We start from the raw sequence: 18,264 nt of genomic DNA on the forward strand, positions 1-18,264 counted from the left end.
GGAAAGAGTTAGCTGGACTGAACCAATGCACAGTCAGGGATATGAGAAAAGCCATGGAAGCAGCCCCCAGCCCATGTGAATGTCATCAGTGCCCAAGCAGCATCCATCTGAGACATCCACAAATGGCTGGTCTCCCCTGGGGAGGCCGGAAACCCCACCAAAGTCACTGCTTTCTGAAAACAGAGCTCTAACCCCTGTTGCTTTTAGCAGCAGCTGCCAGCAGTAGTGACATTTAGATGCCCACACAAGTCAAAGCTCAGTCACTTTCAGAGCTCCCCCCTGAAAATCAGGAATAATTCTCCATGTGTGTGTTCCTGAGCTAATTCCCGACTTGGAGCAAGAGACTCGGCTCTCAGCTGTGGTTGGTCATCATGTTTTGCACTCACCAGCCAGGATTACCCCTGGGGAAAGATTTCCTGGGACTGTGTGCTGGCTGTGGGAGCCAGGGCTATGTTTTGGTTCATGTTCCAGGTGCCCTGGCTGTGGGGAGGACCAGTGCAGGCTGTGGCTGCAGGAGGGGCCCTGTGGGGAAGGGTGACTGCACCTATGCTCTGGGTCAGATGGTGACTCTCACCTGGGGGACTCTGGTGAGATGTTGAGTCATCAGCACACTCAAGTGTGGTTTGATTCCTCCCTGGCTCAAAATGGCTTTTGGTGCCCCCCTGTTTACCCTCAGGGTGATGACAGGGGCTGTCTGCTGGGGGCACGTGGCCAGGCAGGCTCCTGGGCAACCACACTGCTCTCCTGCACCCACAGCCCGAAGCAGAAAGGAAGGAGGGGTCTGGCACCAGGTGAGAGGGAAGGGAAAATGAAACTGGTGCTAGAAAGGAGAGGCTGAAGTGGTGGGGCAGCCCCAGAGCTCCCAGCAGCAGAGCCTGTGTGGAGCACTGGCTGTGGTACCACAAGAGCTGTGCAAAGCACATCTGAGGGGCAAAATGCAGGAGGTACCACACAGTGCTGCATTTACTTAGTTCCTGTGCTGTGGTGTCTCCATGGGGGGGACTTGGTTCCCACTGGGACATCAGGTAGAGATGGCCAGGAGCTGCTGAGCTGGAAATTCCAGGTGTGCAGTCCGAGGATATTGCTGGTGAGCTGTGGTGAGGACTGTGCCAAGGACTGGCCTCTGGAGAGCTGGGGAAAACTGGTCCATGAAGGAGAACCTTTGGCTAGGCCCTGCATGTGGCTGGATGTCCTGTAGACTGGCTCTTGGGCTGCATGGAAGGTGTTAGATAGGGGATGGATGACCCATGTCCCACTCGAGAATGAACCTCGTGGCAGAAAGTGACTTCCCAAAACTCATATATTCACACAGAAATGAGCAACAGGACAGAAAGATGTGGTGTAAAATACCAGAGCATATTTGTTTTAGTAGCATCCCACTCAAGTGCTCTTTTTAAAGGACTTGATTAGTATTCTGAATCAAGAACTTTAAAAATCTATTATGAGACCTTTTTAGCAACATTAGATATAATGGGTGAAGCTCATTCCTGGTGTTACTCCTTTGGAATTACACCAGGCTGGATTTGACCCCACAGCTGCTAATGCAGGATGACAGAAAAATGAAGGAAAATTGCTAATGTGTTAAATAGACCCTGACTGATTGAAAGCCGGTTTTTTTCTTCTTTATTAGTGGCAAAATGGTGACACCATTCCTTGCTGAAAATCAAGTGCTTCGGTGCATTACCATGAATGGAAAGGAACTGTTTTTAGAGGAGCAGCCAGTGTAAAACGCTAGCAAGGAAAACCAGGCAAGGCAGTCTGAATCAAATGGGTTCAAAACCTGACTGTGTAGGTTTGTGAGGCTGGAGCAGGCCGGGGACTGGGTTCACCATCCTGGGGAATAAATGTGGCCAGTGATCCTCTGACAGAGAGTGGAGGAGGGCTCCCTCCCCAGAGCACTGGCCCTTCCCTTCCTGCAGAAGGAAACTATGCAACTTGCATTGCACCAAGAGCATTTCACCATGAAAACCAGTTAAAACCCAGTTAAAACCAAAATGCATTTAGTCTGAATTGTGTGGGGCATTGGTCAGAAACCAAAGGAAGGTTTTATGGACAGAAACCACGGAGCCTGAGTGATTTACCACTTCTGCTTTGGCTTCAGCAACATATTCCCTGTAAAAAGCCTCTGCCCCATTGCTAAAGACAGGCAGATAAATGCTGTTAAAAGCAGTCAAGGTGGCATTTGTTTCACCTGCCTGGAGCCACTTACAATGAAGGTGCCCAGGTCTGAAGCAGTTGCCCGTGAGACCTGTCCTGAGCTCCCCAAACTGCAGGCTGGACTCCCTGGCAGTCTGTTCCTTCTTTCTGCTTTGCAGGAGTTTGGACAAACTCTTCACAAACCCACTCATGAGTGCAGGGCTTTATTTTTTCCTGTGTCTTGCCACTGGCTCAGTGCATAGCTTTGGGCAAGTTACTTAACCTTGCTAAGACTTTGTTATTTCCCCTGTAAAGTGGGGTTAATAGTGGCCATCCGTCACCCCTTGCTTTGAGATCCTGGGATGAAAAGTGTTGCAGAGACAGTAGATATTAATGGTATCCTTTTCATTCTTTTTCATTAGCTTGTGGCCTTTTGACACCCAGAAGAAGTAACGATGTATTTCTCCTTGAAAAACCTACTTTAGATTATTTCCACTGCGATCAAAAGTGGAGAGTATCAGAGTTTGCATGGGCAGGCTCCCTTTTCAGCCCTGTTTTGCAGACTCAGGCAGTTAAGAAAGTTACAGAAGTGCTCATCAGAAATGATTATCCAGGGTGTTTATTATTTCTGTCAGGAAGTTATTTTAAATGTATATGTATAGATGTTCATAAAATTAGGACTTTAAAAAACATTTTTAAAAATCTGATTTGCGAGCAGCTCAAGGCAGCAACTACGGCTCCAGCAAAAAGCATCCCAAAAATCTGCCATGGGCTGAGCCCCCAGCCCAGAAGCTCTGACACATCTCACTGCTCCAGCCCTTCTCCCTCTCCCCAGGTGCTTCCCCAGGCCAGAGAGTCCCTGAGCTTTACTCAAGGGGTGACCATGCCTTGTGGCTTTCTGGCATCAGCGCTCAAGCATTGGCTTCTCTGCCCTGGTGGAGGTGAGGGTGATGTGGGGCTGCGTGGTGCAAAAGGCAGGCAGACTTTTAACTGAAAAAGCAGCTTAATCAACCTTCATTTACCTGGAGTCACAAATGTTTATGTCTCTATAACTTTTTCTTGCTTTTAGTGAAACCATTTTCAGTTTTTAATAGAAGGTGACTCTTAAAACCTGGGGCCATCAAAGCAGCCAGTGGAAATTGCAGCCATGCAGGCATCCATATTTTTTTATACAGGTTAGCTTCAATTAGCCATGGGCAAACATCAAAAGGTTTGAGGGAGGACTGCCTTGAAGAAGAGGCCAGTGCTCATTTAGAGCCATGTGTAGCACTAGAGCAGGACTCTTCAGAGCCCTCTGCCATTAAATCTCATCCTCTTCCAAGAGTAACTAGGCATTCATTAACTGAAATCCACACTTCTGTGTTGCTCAGGTATAGAGTGGAAAACTTTGATGGGAAGAAATGTTCAAACATTCTGAAGGAATGGTTTGAGAAGCTAACTGCACACCTGAGGTGCGTCTGATACTTGGCCTGGGGCTGCTCTAATCCTGGACCCCTTTGTGGCTTAGCTCATGGTTTAACTGCAGAACTTCTGGCTGGAATTTGTGCAAAAATCCTGGATAAAATTTGGAGAGGGATACCAAACAGGTTTCCCCAGCCCAGGTAGCCTCATGACTATGGAGATGGTGGCTTTCTGTAGCTTCATAGTCACGGACACACCTCAAACCACAAGTGGTGTTCACGACTACTCTCAGCCATGCTGCACTTCTCAGGCTGAAAATCACTGCTGGCTCTGTGAATGGTTAATTTTATTTAATTTTTTGATTCCTCAGGCATTTGTTCAGCCAGGACTGTATTTCTGGTTTAACAGCAGCAACGGACTGCTGCTGCAGCTCCTGGCTGTGTAAGTGATCGTAGCCTTTGCTGGGGGAATTAAATCTTACCTTAGCACAAGTGATGAACAACTGACCTAAACAGCAAAGATCATTATGGAAAAAAATAGCATTTCATTTGATTGTGGATGTTCTTGCAGGGTTTTGATGACTTTATAGGATTTAAGAGAAAGTTGTGGACCTGCCAGTGTGTTACTGTGTGGCTTGAAGGGACCTGTAGCAAAGACATCATTATTTTATTCCGTAGGTAGGGCATGGGCAGTTATTGTGGGGTTTATGGCTGTTAAAAGAATGATTTCCTAGATGATGGCCTTTGCCTGCAACCATAATATACATTTGTCATTATTACTATGATTATTATTATTATAGCTATTATTTCTGGAAGTAATTTATATGCAACTAAACTGTCCTTAAATTTAACAAGAAGTCTATAAGGGGTAAAAAAAGTTAGGCCACTGTACCTCTGTGTTGCAGACTGGCTTCTTTTACATGTGGCACTGAGACCCAGGCTGACCTGAGGCTGATGAAAGCTGGCAGTGAAAGCTGCCTGCAGCACCCACTTACATCACAGCTTCCTCAAACCTCGTAAAGCAAATTAACTTTGGTGCTGCTGTCTGCAACCACCTGTAGAGATGTCCAGCCCCAGAGGTGATCCAGGTTTATAATGGCAAAGCCAACAGGGACAGTTTCTTTCCTGAATCAAAATCTGTGTCCAGTGGGAGTGTTAGATTTGGTGGATAAAATGGCTTCTCCAAAGGTGTAGACAGGAGCTAAGCCTTGCCATATCTGATAAGGTGGGAGAGCTGTCGAGCCAAGTATCACCTCTGAGGGAGAGCCAGAAACTCCAGAGATAGCTACAAGAGATCATTCTTTACCTGTGTCCCTAAAACCAGAAAGATCCCCAGTGTCTCCAAGGGAACAACTACAAAATAACTTGTCAATAAAGGAAATGTCTTCCTAATTCTATTAACTGCAATTTTTCTCCTGAAGTTTGAGTTTAAATTCTTATTAAATAGGAAGAGTCCTCCTGTGGGTCTCAGCAGTGCTGTGTGGAGCTGCAAGGTGTACCTGGGAGAGGTTTTGTCCTGCAGTGTGTTTGCTTTCTGCCCCTAAAAATTATGGCAGGAGGTTCTCTCTAACAAAGCCCCTGCATAAAGAGCAGATGAGCTATACTGTGTCTTTGTGAGTGTTTGCAGCATTTGCCTTGTGATGTGGCACAGACCCAATGCTCCTTAGAGCCAGGTTTTTGTCTCCTGCCTTCATTTCTTGGTGGATGTTCCCAACCCTCCCGCTTTACCAGCCTCAGCCACCAAGGTTTTCAAGATGCTCTGGGTAGGAGGTAGTTCGCTAGAGAAAAGCACCTATTCTACATTTGGGCTAAAATTGTAGCAATAACAAAAGGAAAACCAGTTTCACAGGCATACAGGGGAGAGATGGAGACAGATTAGAGCAATCTGTGGTTTTGAAATCTGTCGGAATAAAGCAAACCACATGAATATGTCAGCGTGCAAAGATAATGAGTGCAAACCACAGCGGAAATTTGTGCTCTAAGTGTTCATATTTCCCCTAATTACACACAACACACAACCTTCCCCATCCCTGCCACGTTGTGTCCTTGTGCTGCTCGCACACCTTGTGCTGAATCCTTGCAGGAGCAGATGGGATAACATGGCAACAGGCTCCTGCCCTCTTTGGGGTGGGAGCAAGCTGGAAACTTTCTCCTCCTCTTTTGATTGTGGCTTAAAAAACCAATAATTCTTAAGTCATTTTTCAACCCTGAGGTGTTCCTGCCCAATGGAAGGAATGTCTACTGCTTCCCCCAAAAACGAAATAGTATTAAAAATTTTGTACAGCCTAAATATTTTTCAGCCAGTGTTAGTAAACAGCTGTTCCCCTGGGTTGTGAACTGAGGGGATTTCACAGGGTATGCCTTAAGCAAAATGAAATCTTTACCTTTCCTAAATATTTCTGTACCACATATGGGTCTTTTTCTAGACAGCGCTTTCCAAAATTAAATTCTTCCCTTGGATAACCTTTCACGTCACTACCTATTCAGCAAGGGGTGTGTTAGTCCATATGGAAATTTTGAAGTAGGATCTTGAAATAAACCCGAGTTGAAATATGCACAGAAATGCAGATTCCTGGATTTCTGGGTAACAGCTGACCAGAGCTGATCTAATTAAGTGCCATCCTGCAGGTCTCACAGAATCTGTTTTATTTGTGTAACAAATGCACATCGATTGGTGGCAAGCACGTGCTGAAGCGGGTTCAATTGCATTTTGTGTCCTGCGCTGAGTCAATAAGGCATGGGAAATGTGTGCTTTGTGCTGGGATGTGGCAGTGGCTGTTGCAGCACCAGGATGCAGGATTACCTAATGCTACTTAGCAATCAGCACCAACAGCACCTGTAAGGTGCCTGCAGCTGTTTTAGTTACTAAAAGTCTCCTAAAAAATACTTACCAGAGGATTTTTATAGTTATTCTGTTACACTTCACAGGTGTAATTTAAAGCTGATCTATTAATAATGTATAAAATAGCAGCATAGAGCTGTTTCCTATATAAACGTTCTGCGCTTTGGTTTCCTCCAAGGAGTGAATTTAACTTTAAAGAGCTGAAATGTTAAACATATGTGGGTCATAATTCTCAGCCACATTATTTTTTACTGCCACTTAGAAAAATATACATCTCTGGTCAAAAAAAAAGTTATTGTATCGTTATAAAAGAAATACTTAAGCTTTCCGAAGTATCCTGGCCAAGCCTTGCCGGAATCCTGACCCAGTGTAATCTTTTATAAGTACCTCTCTACAAATGTTCCTCTTCAAGTGTCCCTGAGTATATTATTTAAGGCCCAAAGGACCTTTAGAAAGCATGTGCAGGAATGGAGCTCCTTTGAACTGATAGCCCTTTGTATGGGAAGCTTTCTGAAGAGGGAGGTCTGATCCTGCCACGTGTGAAGCCAGCAGGAGTTTGGCAAAAGTTGTCCGAGGTACTTGGTGGCAGAGAGAAAATTCCAGCATTGATCTCTGCCCTTGGAAATGAATGCAGCTCTGTCGGCCTTCTGTGGTTAAATGGAAGGGGAAGGAGGGAGTGGCAACAGTCCCATGATGTCTCATGGCAGTCACCTGGAGGCAAATCTGGCTCTCAGTCCATGCAAGTATAAGTGCCCACTAGTGTAGCTGAAGCAAAGCAAATTTGACTTATTGCTCATAAGCACCAGATCCTGAAAATACTCAGGCCCAGCTTTGGTGTGAGAAGCCACTATGATTTGTCATGAATTCTGGGGATATGACGTTAAGATAGTGTATTTAAGCAAATTTCTTTTTTTTTTTTAGTTCTTGCTGCAGGTTCTTTCCTTCAGCCATTATGGCACTGGAGGAGTTTATCATTTGGATATTATCAGCAATAGGATCTCTTAAGATTTAAGTTTTATGGGCATGTTAATTGAATTAAAAGATTAATATACAGTGCAAGGGACCAAGTGCACTGAAGGACCCTTGACAGGAAAGGTTGTTTTTTCCCCAGACAACCCTGTCAGCTATGGCTGTCAACAATAAAAAGAAAGAAACGAATAAATTGGAGGCCGTGTGTAAGTCACAGGACCAGAATATAAATACACATGACATGGAAAGGAGTAAATAATACTGACACATTCTTTAGAAATGTTCTCGGGCAATACTTCCTATTCATGTCCCACTGAAGTGATGTGAAATAAAACTTCATGGGGAAGAGTGTTACTAATCACCCAGGTTCTTGAGGGACACGGCTCTGTGTGTGTTGGGAGGCACTTTTCCTTTGCAGGGCTGCTGTCCTGGGCCTTACACCAGCAATGTGAAAAAAGTTTGATAGTTTCTGCAGTGGGTCATAAAAGGAACGTGTTTATCCACTGCTGCCTAAAAGGACAGCTTGTGCATCTTTCACTGCAGGTCAAGCTCCCTGTGGAGCTGGAAATCTGGATGTGAGCAGCACTTCCAGGGCATGCAGGTGGGCATGGGACTGTGATGGAGCCCCACACTCCTGCAGCATCTCCATGGCATAGCCCCACCTTGGCAAAGGCAGCTTACACATGGCTCTGGCCAAAGAGGGCAAATCCCACTGCTCCAGGAAAGCAGAAAGCCTCAAATTAATGACAACTCTTCCAAACTCCAGAAGTAAAATGGAAGGGGTTAAAAAAATATAGAATCTTGCTGTAGTCACTGAGAATTGAATAGCTGACATTTCTAACCAAGATGCTCCTAGCAGGGAGGCCAAGACTTGCTCCTGGCCCTGCGTGTAGAGAGGACCTCTGACAGGATAGTGGCTGATCTCATCCAAAGTCCCCACTAAGGCTCATCCCACCTAAAATGGCTTTTAAAGGTGTGGTTTGAAGGCTCATTTAAAAGCATGTGCATGCCATCAACTCACCTGTTCTTCCAAGGCAGCTCAAACATGCACGGATTCTTCCAAACACAGCTCCAGCTGCCAACAGCCTCTCACATGCCCAGATCCAGCCCCACAGGGAGCCCTCACCTGGTGCCTGGGTACCCAACTCCTCCCTCCAGGGGATGATCTGCCAAAAAGCAGCAGTCTGCTGCTCCTGAGTCCTCTTGTGAGGTTTGCTTGCTGGTCCTCCAAGAAGTGGGAGAGGAGGGCACTTGACTGGAGTGCACAGGCACAGTGTGGGGACACACTGTTTTCTAAACACAAAAAAGCAGATCACATTTATTGGGCTAGGTCCTCAGAGCAGGATCTCCCCTTCTCACCTGGCTGAAAAATGCCTACCTTGTGAGTACCTGCTCCAGCAGATAGAGACATAATTAATAATAAAGATGGCTAAATGAATAATCAAGTGTGCAAATTCTTTTCCATTACTGTTAACCTTCAGCAATTACTGCCACAGGACTAAAACACAGTTTCAGACTGCAGGGAAGATGGATATCTTCCTTAGTAAGGTGCCCACTCCAGAAGAGGGTGAAAGCCTCTGCTATAAACTCTGCTGCTTCTTACCCAGTGGCAGCCATGGTTTAATGATTTACAACTTGCACGGGTGACACAAAAACCCTGTCAGCACCCAGAGCTACATAGGATGGTACTCTTTGGGCTTGCAAGCCCACCTTCAGAAGCCTTTTCCTCTTTCTGGATAGTTGTATGGGCAAAAACTCAACACACATCCTGGGGTCTGTTGCTGTGCTGTGTCTTTGATGACTTTGCTTCCACACTGCTTCTTGAGTTATGGTCCTGCTAAGACAGAAAGGTGTCTTGGCTTGGGGGAAAGAAAAAAAAAGGTATTTTTGTGTTTTGTAGGGTTTTTTTAACCTTGATGCATTTTACATCTCTTCCCTTGCAGGTCTGCGTGGTGTCCTTAGTGGGATTTGTTATGCTTTGTATTTCGTACCAACCCGATGAGAAGACATGTGTGCAGTTCACAGTGAAGGTACCTCAACATTTTTTAAACTTTTTTTTTTTTTTTTTCTTCTCATGTCATTAAATATAATCAGAGAAGTTGATACAGGGGGTGTTTTTAAGACCACAGGAAAAGAAGTGAAAATACACCTGAAATGCAGGAATGGTCTTCTGTTACTTTTCAGTCAGCCAAGGAAGAAACTGTATCCTATAAAGGGGAAACTCTAATAATGTTTCAAATCAGAACAAGATACCATTTTATTCACCATGTTTTAGGAATATAGACAAAGCTGGAATAATCTGGGAAGTGTTCAGAGAGTTTAAGTAGATTAAGTGGAGATAGTAAGTAAGGTAAGAAGTAGGGTGGCATAAAATGAGTCCACTTAAACCAAGTTTTAATATTTAGTGGGAAAGTACTAGGAAGGCATGGGGATATGCATTCTCCCACAAAGCAAATTCCCATCTGAGCATTTTAGGAACTGCACCATACCCCACCTCTCTCTCTAAAACTGCTTTGCTGACTCTGGTGAGAAACTAGAAGAGCAAGGCTGAGAACACTTGGTTTAAACACCATTTTTCCTGGGCTATTTTTTCTTATTATTGTAATTTTCAGGGCCCTTAATATTTTGCAGCCACATAATAACCGAGAAAAATACCGACGCAAGCAGCACAAAATAACCGTGATTATTAACTGAAAAAGGCAGAAGGAAACAAAATGCAAGGAGCAGCCTTTCAAAACCTGGCATCCATCCTCCCTTAGAAATTAGACCCCGGTGTGTCTTTCTCGAGCTTCTCCCGTAGTTAAAGAAAGAAAGGGAGAAGAACAATTGTGCCTGCCCTGTGACTGCCTCTACATTGTCCCCCCGTCACCTTTACGCCCCCAAGGAAGGTTACTGGGCTGGGCGGGGGCTGCCACGCCAGGCTTTTTACTGCCTGCCCCGCAGCATTAAATTGAATTTGGCATCCCGGCAGGAAGGGAGTCATCCCTCGTGTTGGGAACGGCATGTCGGGCTGGGCAGCTCAGATGTCTCTGCCACCCTCGGCGACACCACCCACCCTGACAGTACGGAATGTGAGCCATCGTTCCCTGTAAGAAAATAGACCTTTTGGAATTTCTCCCGAGGTGATGTCAAATGGGCCATTCCTTGTCACCTGGCAGAATTAGAGCTAAAATCTCCCTGGTTCAGTCAATAGCCCATGGACTGTTGCTTACCCAAGGCACCCTCCTCCCCAAAATCCCCCCTTCCCAGCATTTCCTATTGCAGCATGCCACAGAACTCCATCATTCCCAGGCTGTTCACCTCCCCTGTCCCTTGTCCCTGCTGGGAGCTGTTATCCCACAGTTTGGGATAACAGGACAAATGGCCTCTGGCTGCAGGGCTTGTACCTCTTTTAACAACATAGGAGCTAAAACTCTCCTCCAGGGCTTTGATCACATAGGACTCATCTACATCTCCAGTATCACTTCTTAAATCTTCGAATTTCAGTTAAAGGCTGTCTCTGAACTAAAAATGAGCATTAGCTACAACAAGGCTGAGGATGCAAGATTACAGTCCTGAGACAGATTGTTCAGTGGGTTGTTCTTTTCTCCTTGAGGGCCCGATGCTTCATCAAACACTGCAGTTGGGTTCAGCCCAATCTGCTCCGACTGTCCTTGCGGGGTCTGGATCCCTGGCCCAGGTCCAGCCCTCACCCTGGTGGCTGGTTCCCACCAGCCACGCATCATCCTACAGCAAAATCTTGGCTGAGCTTCCCTGGAGTGCATTAAGCACTCCAAGTTCCCTTGCACAACCCAAGGATCACAGTGACAGGAGGACTACACACACACACACAGAGGCCTGGGGGATTTGGGTCAACCCCCAAGGTGACCCTCTGACCACTGCGAGTGACTCCCTTGGCGTGGAAGACAGGAGGAGACCTGTGCAGTCCTCTCTGCCTTCATCCCTCTCAGCAGCTGCTTCTTTCATTTCGCAGTTGCATGAGCCTTGGATCCTTTTAAAGAAGGAGGTGTGAGAACTGCTTTCGGCAGAAGTCCCTTCCCGAGACTGCTGTGGGTACCCACAGCACGCCATGTGTCCCTGAGAAAGGGAGACCACCCAGAGGGAGGGCGGCTGTGCCCTTCAGGGGGAACAGCAACAGCGAGTGCCACACAGGAAAACCTTGAGCCATCCTGTGGACTCCCTGGGCTGTGTGCTGCCATTTGACAGATCACTCACTGTGGTCCTCCCCAGGGCACCCCCAGGGTAGCGACACCCTCTGCTCCCACACGCCCAGCCCACGCTGTGACACACCATGGTTCCTCTTCCCTGCAGGGGCTCGTGCCTGAGCCACCACCGCCCTCAGAAAGGGTCTCCTGACCCACCTCTGCAAACCCCTCTGCTTTCACCTCTGATAACTATGAGGAGCCTTTTCCATGAGGAACTTAATCCATCTTCCTGTTATTTATTTTAATTTAGTCGCAGAGGAAAAGTATTGCCAGTAAATATTGCTAAAATGTCTCTTCCTCATATGAGGAACACAAAGGAGGATGAGCTGCCATGCTCTGACCTCACTGCACACTGTCTCTCCCCACTTCCCTTTTCTCCTTCCATTTAAGCAGCAATTGCAGTGCCTATCTCTCTGAAGCTGTTAAAAAACAGTTTTCCAGCAGCAAGTCCTGGTTCCTGGGCAGAGCCCACCACGCAGTTGTATTTGTGATGCTGAAGTTGCCTCCAGGTCTGGCATGTGATTAATCTGCTGATGGGATCTCAGCACTCACTGTCTCGTGCTCCCTCAGAGGCAGTGCTTGCATTTGCCTCACCTTTGACATTTGGAAACGTGTTCATTTCCAGCAGCTCGCAGAGAGATTCCTCTGCAAACATCTTGTGGGAATAATAAGCTTTTAGAAAATTGCCCTGTGTACCCCATGCATCTGCCTTCGCCTCCAAGGATTACCATAAGAGCTGCCTGTGTATTCAGATTCTGAGATTTCCTTCCCTGTAGGAACACAACAGACAAATTCTCCCTAACTGTACCTGGAGCATGGATTAGGCCATGGATTTCATGCTGTTGTGGCCTGACTTTGGATAGAAGTTGGCAGCTAAATAGAATATCTGCCAAGGGAGAATCAGGCACATGGTGTAGTCTTGGCTTAGTATCTCATCTGTTAGGGAGGCCTGATTCTGTCTTCTGCTGGGCTGAATCCAGGGACTTCTACCAGGACTTCTACATCACAGAACAGCCAACATTTGTCCATTTTCTTTTTCCCCATCAAACACATTTGCACCATCTTTTAAAACAATGCCATTGGCTTATGAATTACCACATCTTGGTTTGGAGGGGGTCCATCAGTCAGCAGCACTCCATCTTCTGTGTGCTTTATATGAGGACGTGGCCCCATTTTCCGGTTTCACCTTTCCCATGGACCCTTCCCTTGAAAGCTGCAGGGGCAAAGTAATTGCATTTAATAAGAGCCACCTTCATTTTGAAGCATTTGGTTTAAGGCTGCAGGAGAAGTCATTAAATTTAATAGTAGCCAAGTCTCTAAGATCTTTTGGTAAGAATTTGGTGACATGAGGGGGGAAATGTATATAGTGTTTCAAGACCTGCAATAATCCCAAATATCGTTTTTTTTCAAGCTGGCAACCAAACAGAAGATTGATTCACACTGTAGATATAAGACAAATACACCAGGAGTGTGAATTTTATCAGGACATACATACTTGGAGTTTCAAGGTCATAAAAAATGCTTTTATATTGATATTTTGCTTGCAGTATTGAGGTTAAGAGAGCGAGAGAGAGAAGCTGCTGTTTAAAATAACAGATTCCCAACCATGCCACGTGTCTGACAGATAAGATGCCAAGGAAAATAAATGTTTTTATGGTGCTGAACAGAACCAAAAAAATGCAATTTTGCCTAAACACAGAACATGATTTTAATATACATTCACACATATTTTGTATGCAGCGCAGCACCTGCCAGTTCCACCTATCAAAAGCAAAGGGAAGTCCATATGTGCTGGTATCCAAAGCTCTCAGGTGCATCCCGGAGTGTCAAAGGCTCTGACTTGCTGCCAGTTTCCATGTGTTTGTGGAGGTGGACTCTGCAGAGCTACCCTTGATAAAAGCCATGCTATTTTTAAGCTGCCACTGTTGTGAGGAGCAGTGGAGGTGATGAGCAGACCCTCGTCCTTCTCACACTGTAGCACTGGGAAAAGAAAGGTGCTTGCTGCTCTTTCACACCTGTGAAAGACTTCCCCATGTTTATGGGACAGGTTTTGGGAGCAGACTGAGCACAGCACACACTTTTTGGTGGAGATCTGCATTCCCATTCCACAGTGGGGCCTGGGAAGCAAACAGCCTGGCTGCACCCACAAAGCCACAAGCGGGAGATCAGCCACCCCGCTGCCTGATTTGCAAGTATAAATCAGATTTGTTTGGGCATGCAAACCGAGAGCTGGGAATAACACATGAGCAAAGTCTCAAAAACACCTACAGCTCAGCACAGCCTGGGGTGAGATGGCAGCCCGAGGCTCAGACTGCTCAGCTCTGCTTCGAGGCACTCATTTGTCTCAGCTGATGACCGTGAGTCCTGCCAATGCAGGTACAACTGGAGAGGAAAATGCTCCCTCCCTCTCTATAAAGCTTCTTGATGTATAGACACACCAATTTCTTGGTGCTCTCACCAGGCCTCAAAATTGCAAGGCAGTACTCATATAAAACCATGAAAGGCAAGTTCTTGAGATGACTTGCTGAACTTGCCATCATAAGGAGCCTTGCAGCTGTTGAAGCACCCCATCTCCAGGTAGTACGTTGAGGGTAAGCAATCCGTGCAAAGTACACATGCATGCATCCCCTGCGTGTTCCTCAGTCTCTACGCAGCTGGAAAAAGGAGGTTTAGGTTTTGGCTTTTTTTCCTTTCTTTCAGCTGCTGTATTTTCTCCTGAGTGCCCTGGCTCTGGTTGCCTGTGTTTTGGCAGTGGCTTTTGCTGCACACCATTACTTGCAGCTGACAAAGTTCACCTGTGGCACCATCCTGGAGTCCTGCCAGTGCAAACTGGACACTGAAGACCCCCTCAGCCGGACCTTTGTGTACCAGGACGCGGCCGACTGTGGCAGCCTGACCAGCATGCTCAGCCTGTACCTCCTTCTGCAGATGGCTCTCAACCTGGTGGCAGCCCTGGTGTGCCTCCTGACGTGCTTCGTGGTGTGGAAGCACCGATACCAGGTCTTCTACGTGGGCGTTCGCTTCCAGCCTCTCACGGCCGCCGAAGGCCACACGCAGCAAGTGTAGGGTCTGGGCTGGCAGGGGGTTGTGGCCAGGGATGGACACAGGCACCATGGAGGGATGGGAGCTTGGAAGGTTTTTGACGAGGAAAAACTCTCACACGGCTTTAATGAATCTGGTTTTCAATCATTTTAAGAGCATTTCGTACAGCTGCTCTTGAGAAAAGGCCTCTTGTGAGATTAGCTAGAGGTCACAGAGTCCTAAAGATGCAGCTGTACAGATGCTCCCCAAAGAGGATCTTTAATAGCCACAGATAAAATCACTGGGAACTCATCTGCAGGGCTACAGGCATTACAAAATAGGGTCCATTTCCCTCTTGCCTTCAGAGAAGCTATGCCAATTTCTACCAGATAAGGATCTGGTCCCAACTGCTTAATTATATCTACGGGAACATGCTTCGGGAATATATCGTATCTTGGAGCTCTGGGTGTAATCCACACTAACCTGATGGGAATTTAACATTCAGGAAAGTAATGAGGGAGGTCAAGACCTCTCCCAATGCAGATGGAGACCAACACCAAAGTGAATATATTGATGGCTGCCATATAAAATATACATATAACTTTTCAGAGTGATTAATGATATAGGCTACCTAACCCAATTACTAATAAACAGGTATGAGTGAGTTCACTGGAGGTACTTTGGTGGGCCCTGCTTGAGACTCCAGGCAGATTTCTGAAGTTTGGGAGAAAAGATCAGTTTAAGGAACCTTGAGTTGCACTCCCAAAGTGGAGGGACCCTAAATCACTAGTCATGTTGAAAACTATGTCCATACTGCTCTAATTGCAGGCTGACAAACCCAGATTTTAGCCAGTTCCACCAATTATACTCCAAGCACAAAAGGCCAAATGCATTTTTGGTGTAACTCCTCTGAAGACAATCAGCCTTACACACCAGCAGTGGAGTTGGGCCAACAGCCCTGAAAGATATATCCCTGCAACAATGAATGTTTTTAAAATGGGGTGGAGGGAGGGAAGCAAGAAGAGACTGCCAGTCTCCCAAAGACACCTTTGATAATGATGAGGGCAACAGAATAATGATTTCTTAATGAGCATGGAAAAAAAAGTATATTCAAGCAGTGCTTTTTCACCCTGAAAGGGAAGCTCTAGAAGTGCTTTACATCTTAGTAGCCTTATACCAAGACAACTATGTTGATTTGTCCCTTGAACTGCCATTTCCACTTGCACAGCATGGACATCTAAATTTAGGAGCAATTCCTAACTGGCAGCATTGTGCACTGCCTCCTGATCTGTATCTGTGCAAGAGCAAGGCAGCTGGTGCTCACACCCTGCCATGACGAGGGATTTCCCGATCCCAGCCAGAACAGGGATGTCTCTGAGGTGGGGTGGAGCAATCACATGCCAGAAAAATTGTGCCATAATCATTAGCTAGGAGGAAGCAAATGAAATTTATATAATGCTTCAAAGAAAAAGAAAAAAACAACTTTCTGCAGCAAAAAGAGCCACCAGGAAGTCAAAAACTCAGTCCGGCAAAAACCTAGTTGTCTAAGGAGCTCTAATCCTACCAAAAAACTGCCTTCCATGTGGTGATCACACATCATCCAGGGGCTAGACCATCAAGCCTCCAGGGTCAGAAGATCACAGTGTAGCAACATCTCCTGTGGCCCACCTAGAACACTGCTGGATGTATGGGCTATAGTTTTAGTCATGGAAAGTGCCTCTGGAGTAGACATAGCATCACCAAGGTGCTCTCTGCCAAGCCACAAAGCGAGGAGCTGCAGAAGATGAGGGGTTTTGAGATCTGCTTCCGAATGGCCTTTTTTATTGCACCTAAAAGTAACAACCGCTCATAAGCCTGGCTGCAGGGCACATTTGCAATGGTGCCCGTGTCACCACCCATCCAAAGACCTCAGCTGGCCTCCCAGGCACTGCTGTGGCAAGCTGAGACAGGAGAGGAGCGGGAGGGCCTGCTGGTGCTGTCAGACCCATCCTTGGGGCCATCCATGTGGGATCTGGCAGGAACCGACCCATCTCCCACAGCTCTGGTGGAACACTCTGCCAGCAGCACTCACAGACCTGTGCCAGGGCCATCCTGCCTGGAGATGGGCACACAGGGGTGCCTCTCCCCTGTGGTGTACACAGGTTTGTCCCCCATCCCACACACGCCTCCAGCCGTGCTCTCTGTGAAAGCTCAGGGCAGAGGATGTACCTTCCTCCTACCTGCACGGCCCTCAGTGCACCTGGCCCTCCCTCCAGACAAAACTGTGGGATCCTCTCTCCACACAGAAGATAACAAGAAGCAGGAAAGGGATCAAAGGGAGCCTGAATGACAGCTGAGCTTTGGGGTCTCCTCCCACCCTCACCACTGCACTGATAGCTGGCACAACAAGAGGAAGGCTCTGCTGGCAGAGCAGGGCATGTTCCCCCCCTGCCCATCCCAAATGTGCCTGTTGTTCAGAGGACAGCTTGGTGTGCAGCACTCCAACCCTGGCCCAGCGGCATTTCCACCAGAGCTGCCCTTTGTCTCCATAATCCTCTGACCTCTGCCTCACCCACATGTTTTCACTCCCTGTCTCCCATCAGCTCCCAAGTGCTGGGCTCCCAGGGGCTGTCGGATGGGGCTGGGCTGGCGGTGCCTGGCCTCTGCCTGCTCACCCCTGGGCTGAGATTTGCTGGGGCTGCTCTGGACCACGGCAGATGCAGCGGGGATGATCACAGAGCTGCTGTAAATGCCTTCGGCGTGTCGGCAGGGAGGAGAAGGGAGGTCTGGATAACAGAGCCTGCTCCACTTAACAAGCTGTGCACCTCCATATCAGCTCACTCTCCACTTCCAGCCACGAATCCGGTTTGCTAATCAGCACAATGCAGCTTAACCCTTTGCTCTGGAAGAAAGCAATATTCATCATATATTCTGTTGGTGGTTTAAATGCTTAATGAATAAATATGGAGCATTTTGATCTAGCAAAGATGAACTTCTTTATTTCCTTTTCATATACCTCAAGAGCATAAAATCGAAACATGAGAGATGGAGAAACAGACACAGAAGGTTTAGGAACTGGTTTCCCCCTGGGTATGGTTTTACAATGTGTACTTTGCTTGGATTAAGAGTTTTGGAAAGTATTAATTAAAGGATTTTCACCTACCACAGCATATCCAGACACCTCCCAGCTTTTTCCCAGTGTCAGAGTCCACGTGGACTGCACCAGGAGAAAGACTGGGACTAAAAGGCTTGGAAAGGACAGAGGTGTTGAAGAAGAAAGTAATTTTTCTATAAGCCTGGGAAATTTATCTTCTGGGTGAATTCCACAGAAAAGGGTAGGATTAAACCCCTATAGACACACAGAATTTGCGAAGGGCTCGATGTAATTTACTCTCACAAACCCAGGTGTGATTCTCATTTGCACCCTGGCCACTTTACACTGTTTTCCCAGTGTAAAGGGGTTGTAAAGACTGCATCAATCATCTTTACACCTACTTTATGGCCATTTTACACAGCTAAAAGGGCCCTTTGTGTAAATGAGAACTCAAGCCCTAGAGAATTTAATAGAGAGGAGATCCTTTCTATAGACTGTGTTAGACCCTCTAATAGGGTCTATTACTGGGATATAACTCTCCGCTGGATTTTATAGCTTGGCTTAGAGATCATCAGTCTCGATTAAATTCAGTTCTGCAGAACTTTTCCAAAGGCCATA

At 46.7% G+C, this 18,264-nt stretch overlaps 1 protein-coding gene across 2 annotated transcripts in view; it reads left to right on the forward strand.

The window, feature by feature from the left end:
• SSPN (sarcospan) overlaps positions 1 to 17,538 on the forward strand; it is an 84,482-nt gene extending 66,944 nt beyond the window's left edge. For both annotated transcript variants that reach the window (XM_017745773.1, XM_008642438.2), the window contains exons 2-3: positions 9,291 to 9,377; positions 14,253 to 17,538. In XM_017745773.1, coding sequence (XP_017601262.1) covers positions 9,321 to 9,377; positions 14,253 to 14,618 — 423 coding nt within the window. In that variant the 5' untranslated portion in view covers positions 9,291 to 9,320 and the 3' untranslated portion in view covers positions 14,619 to 17,538. The remainder of the gene's footprint in view (positions 1 to 9,290; positions 9,378 to 14,252) is intronic.
• Positions 17,539 to 18,264: the final 726 nt, after the last annotated feature.

This window comes from Corvus brachyrhynchos, unplaced genomic scaffold (assembly GCF_000691975.1).
Source record: "Corvus brachyrhynchos isolate BGI_N302 unplaced genomic scaffold, ASM69197v1 scaffold209, whole genome shotgun sequence".
Taxonomy (NCBI): domain Eukaryota; kingdom Metazoa; phylum Chordata; class Aves; order Passeriformes; family Corvidae; genus Corvus; species Corvus brachyrhynchos.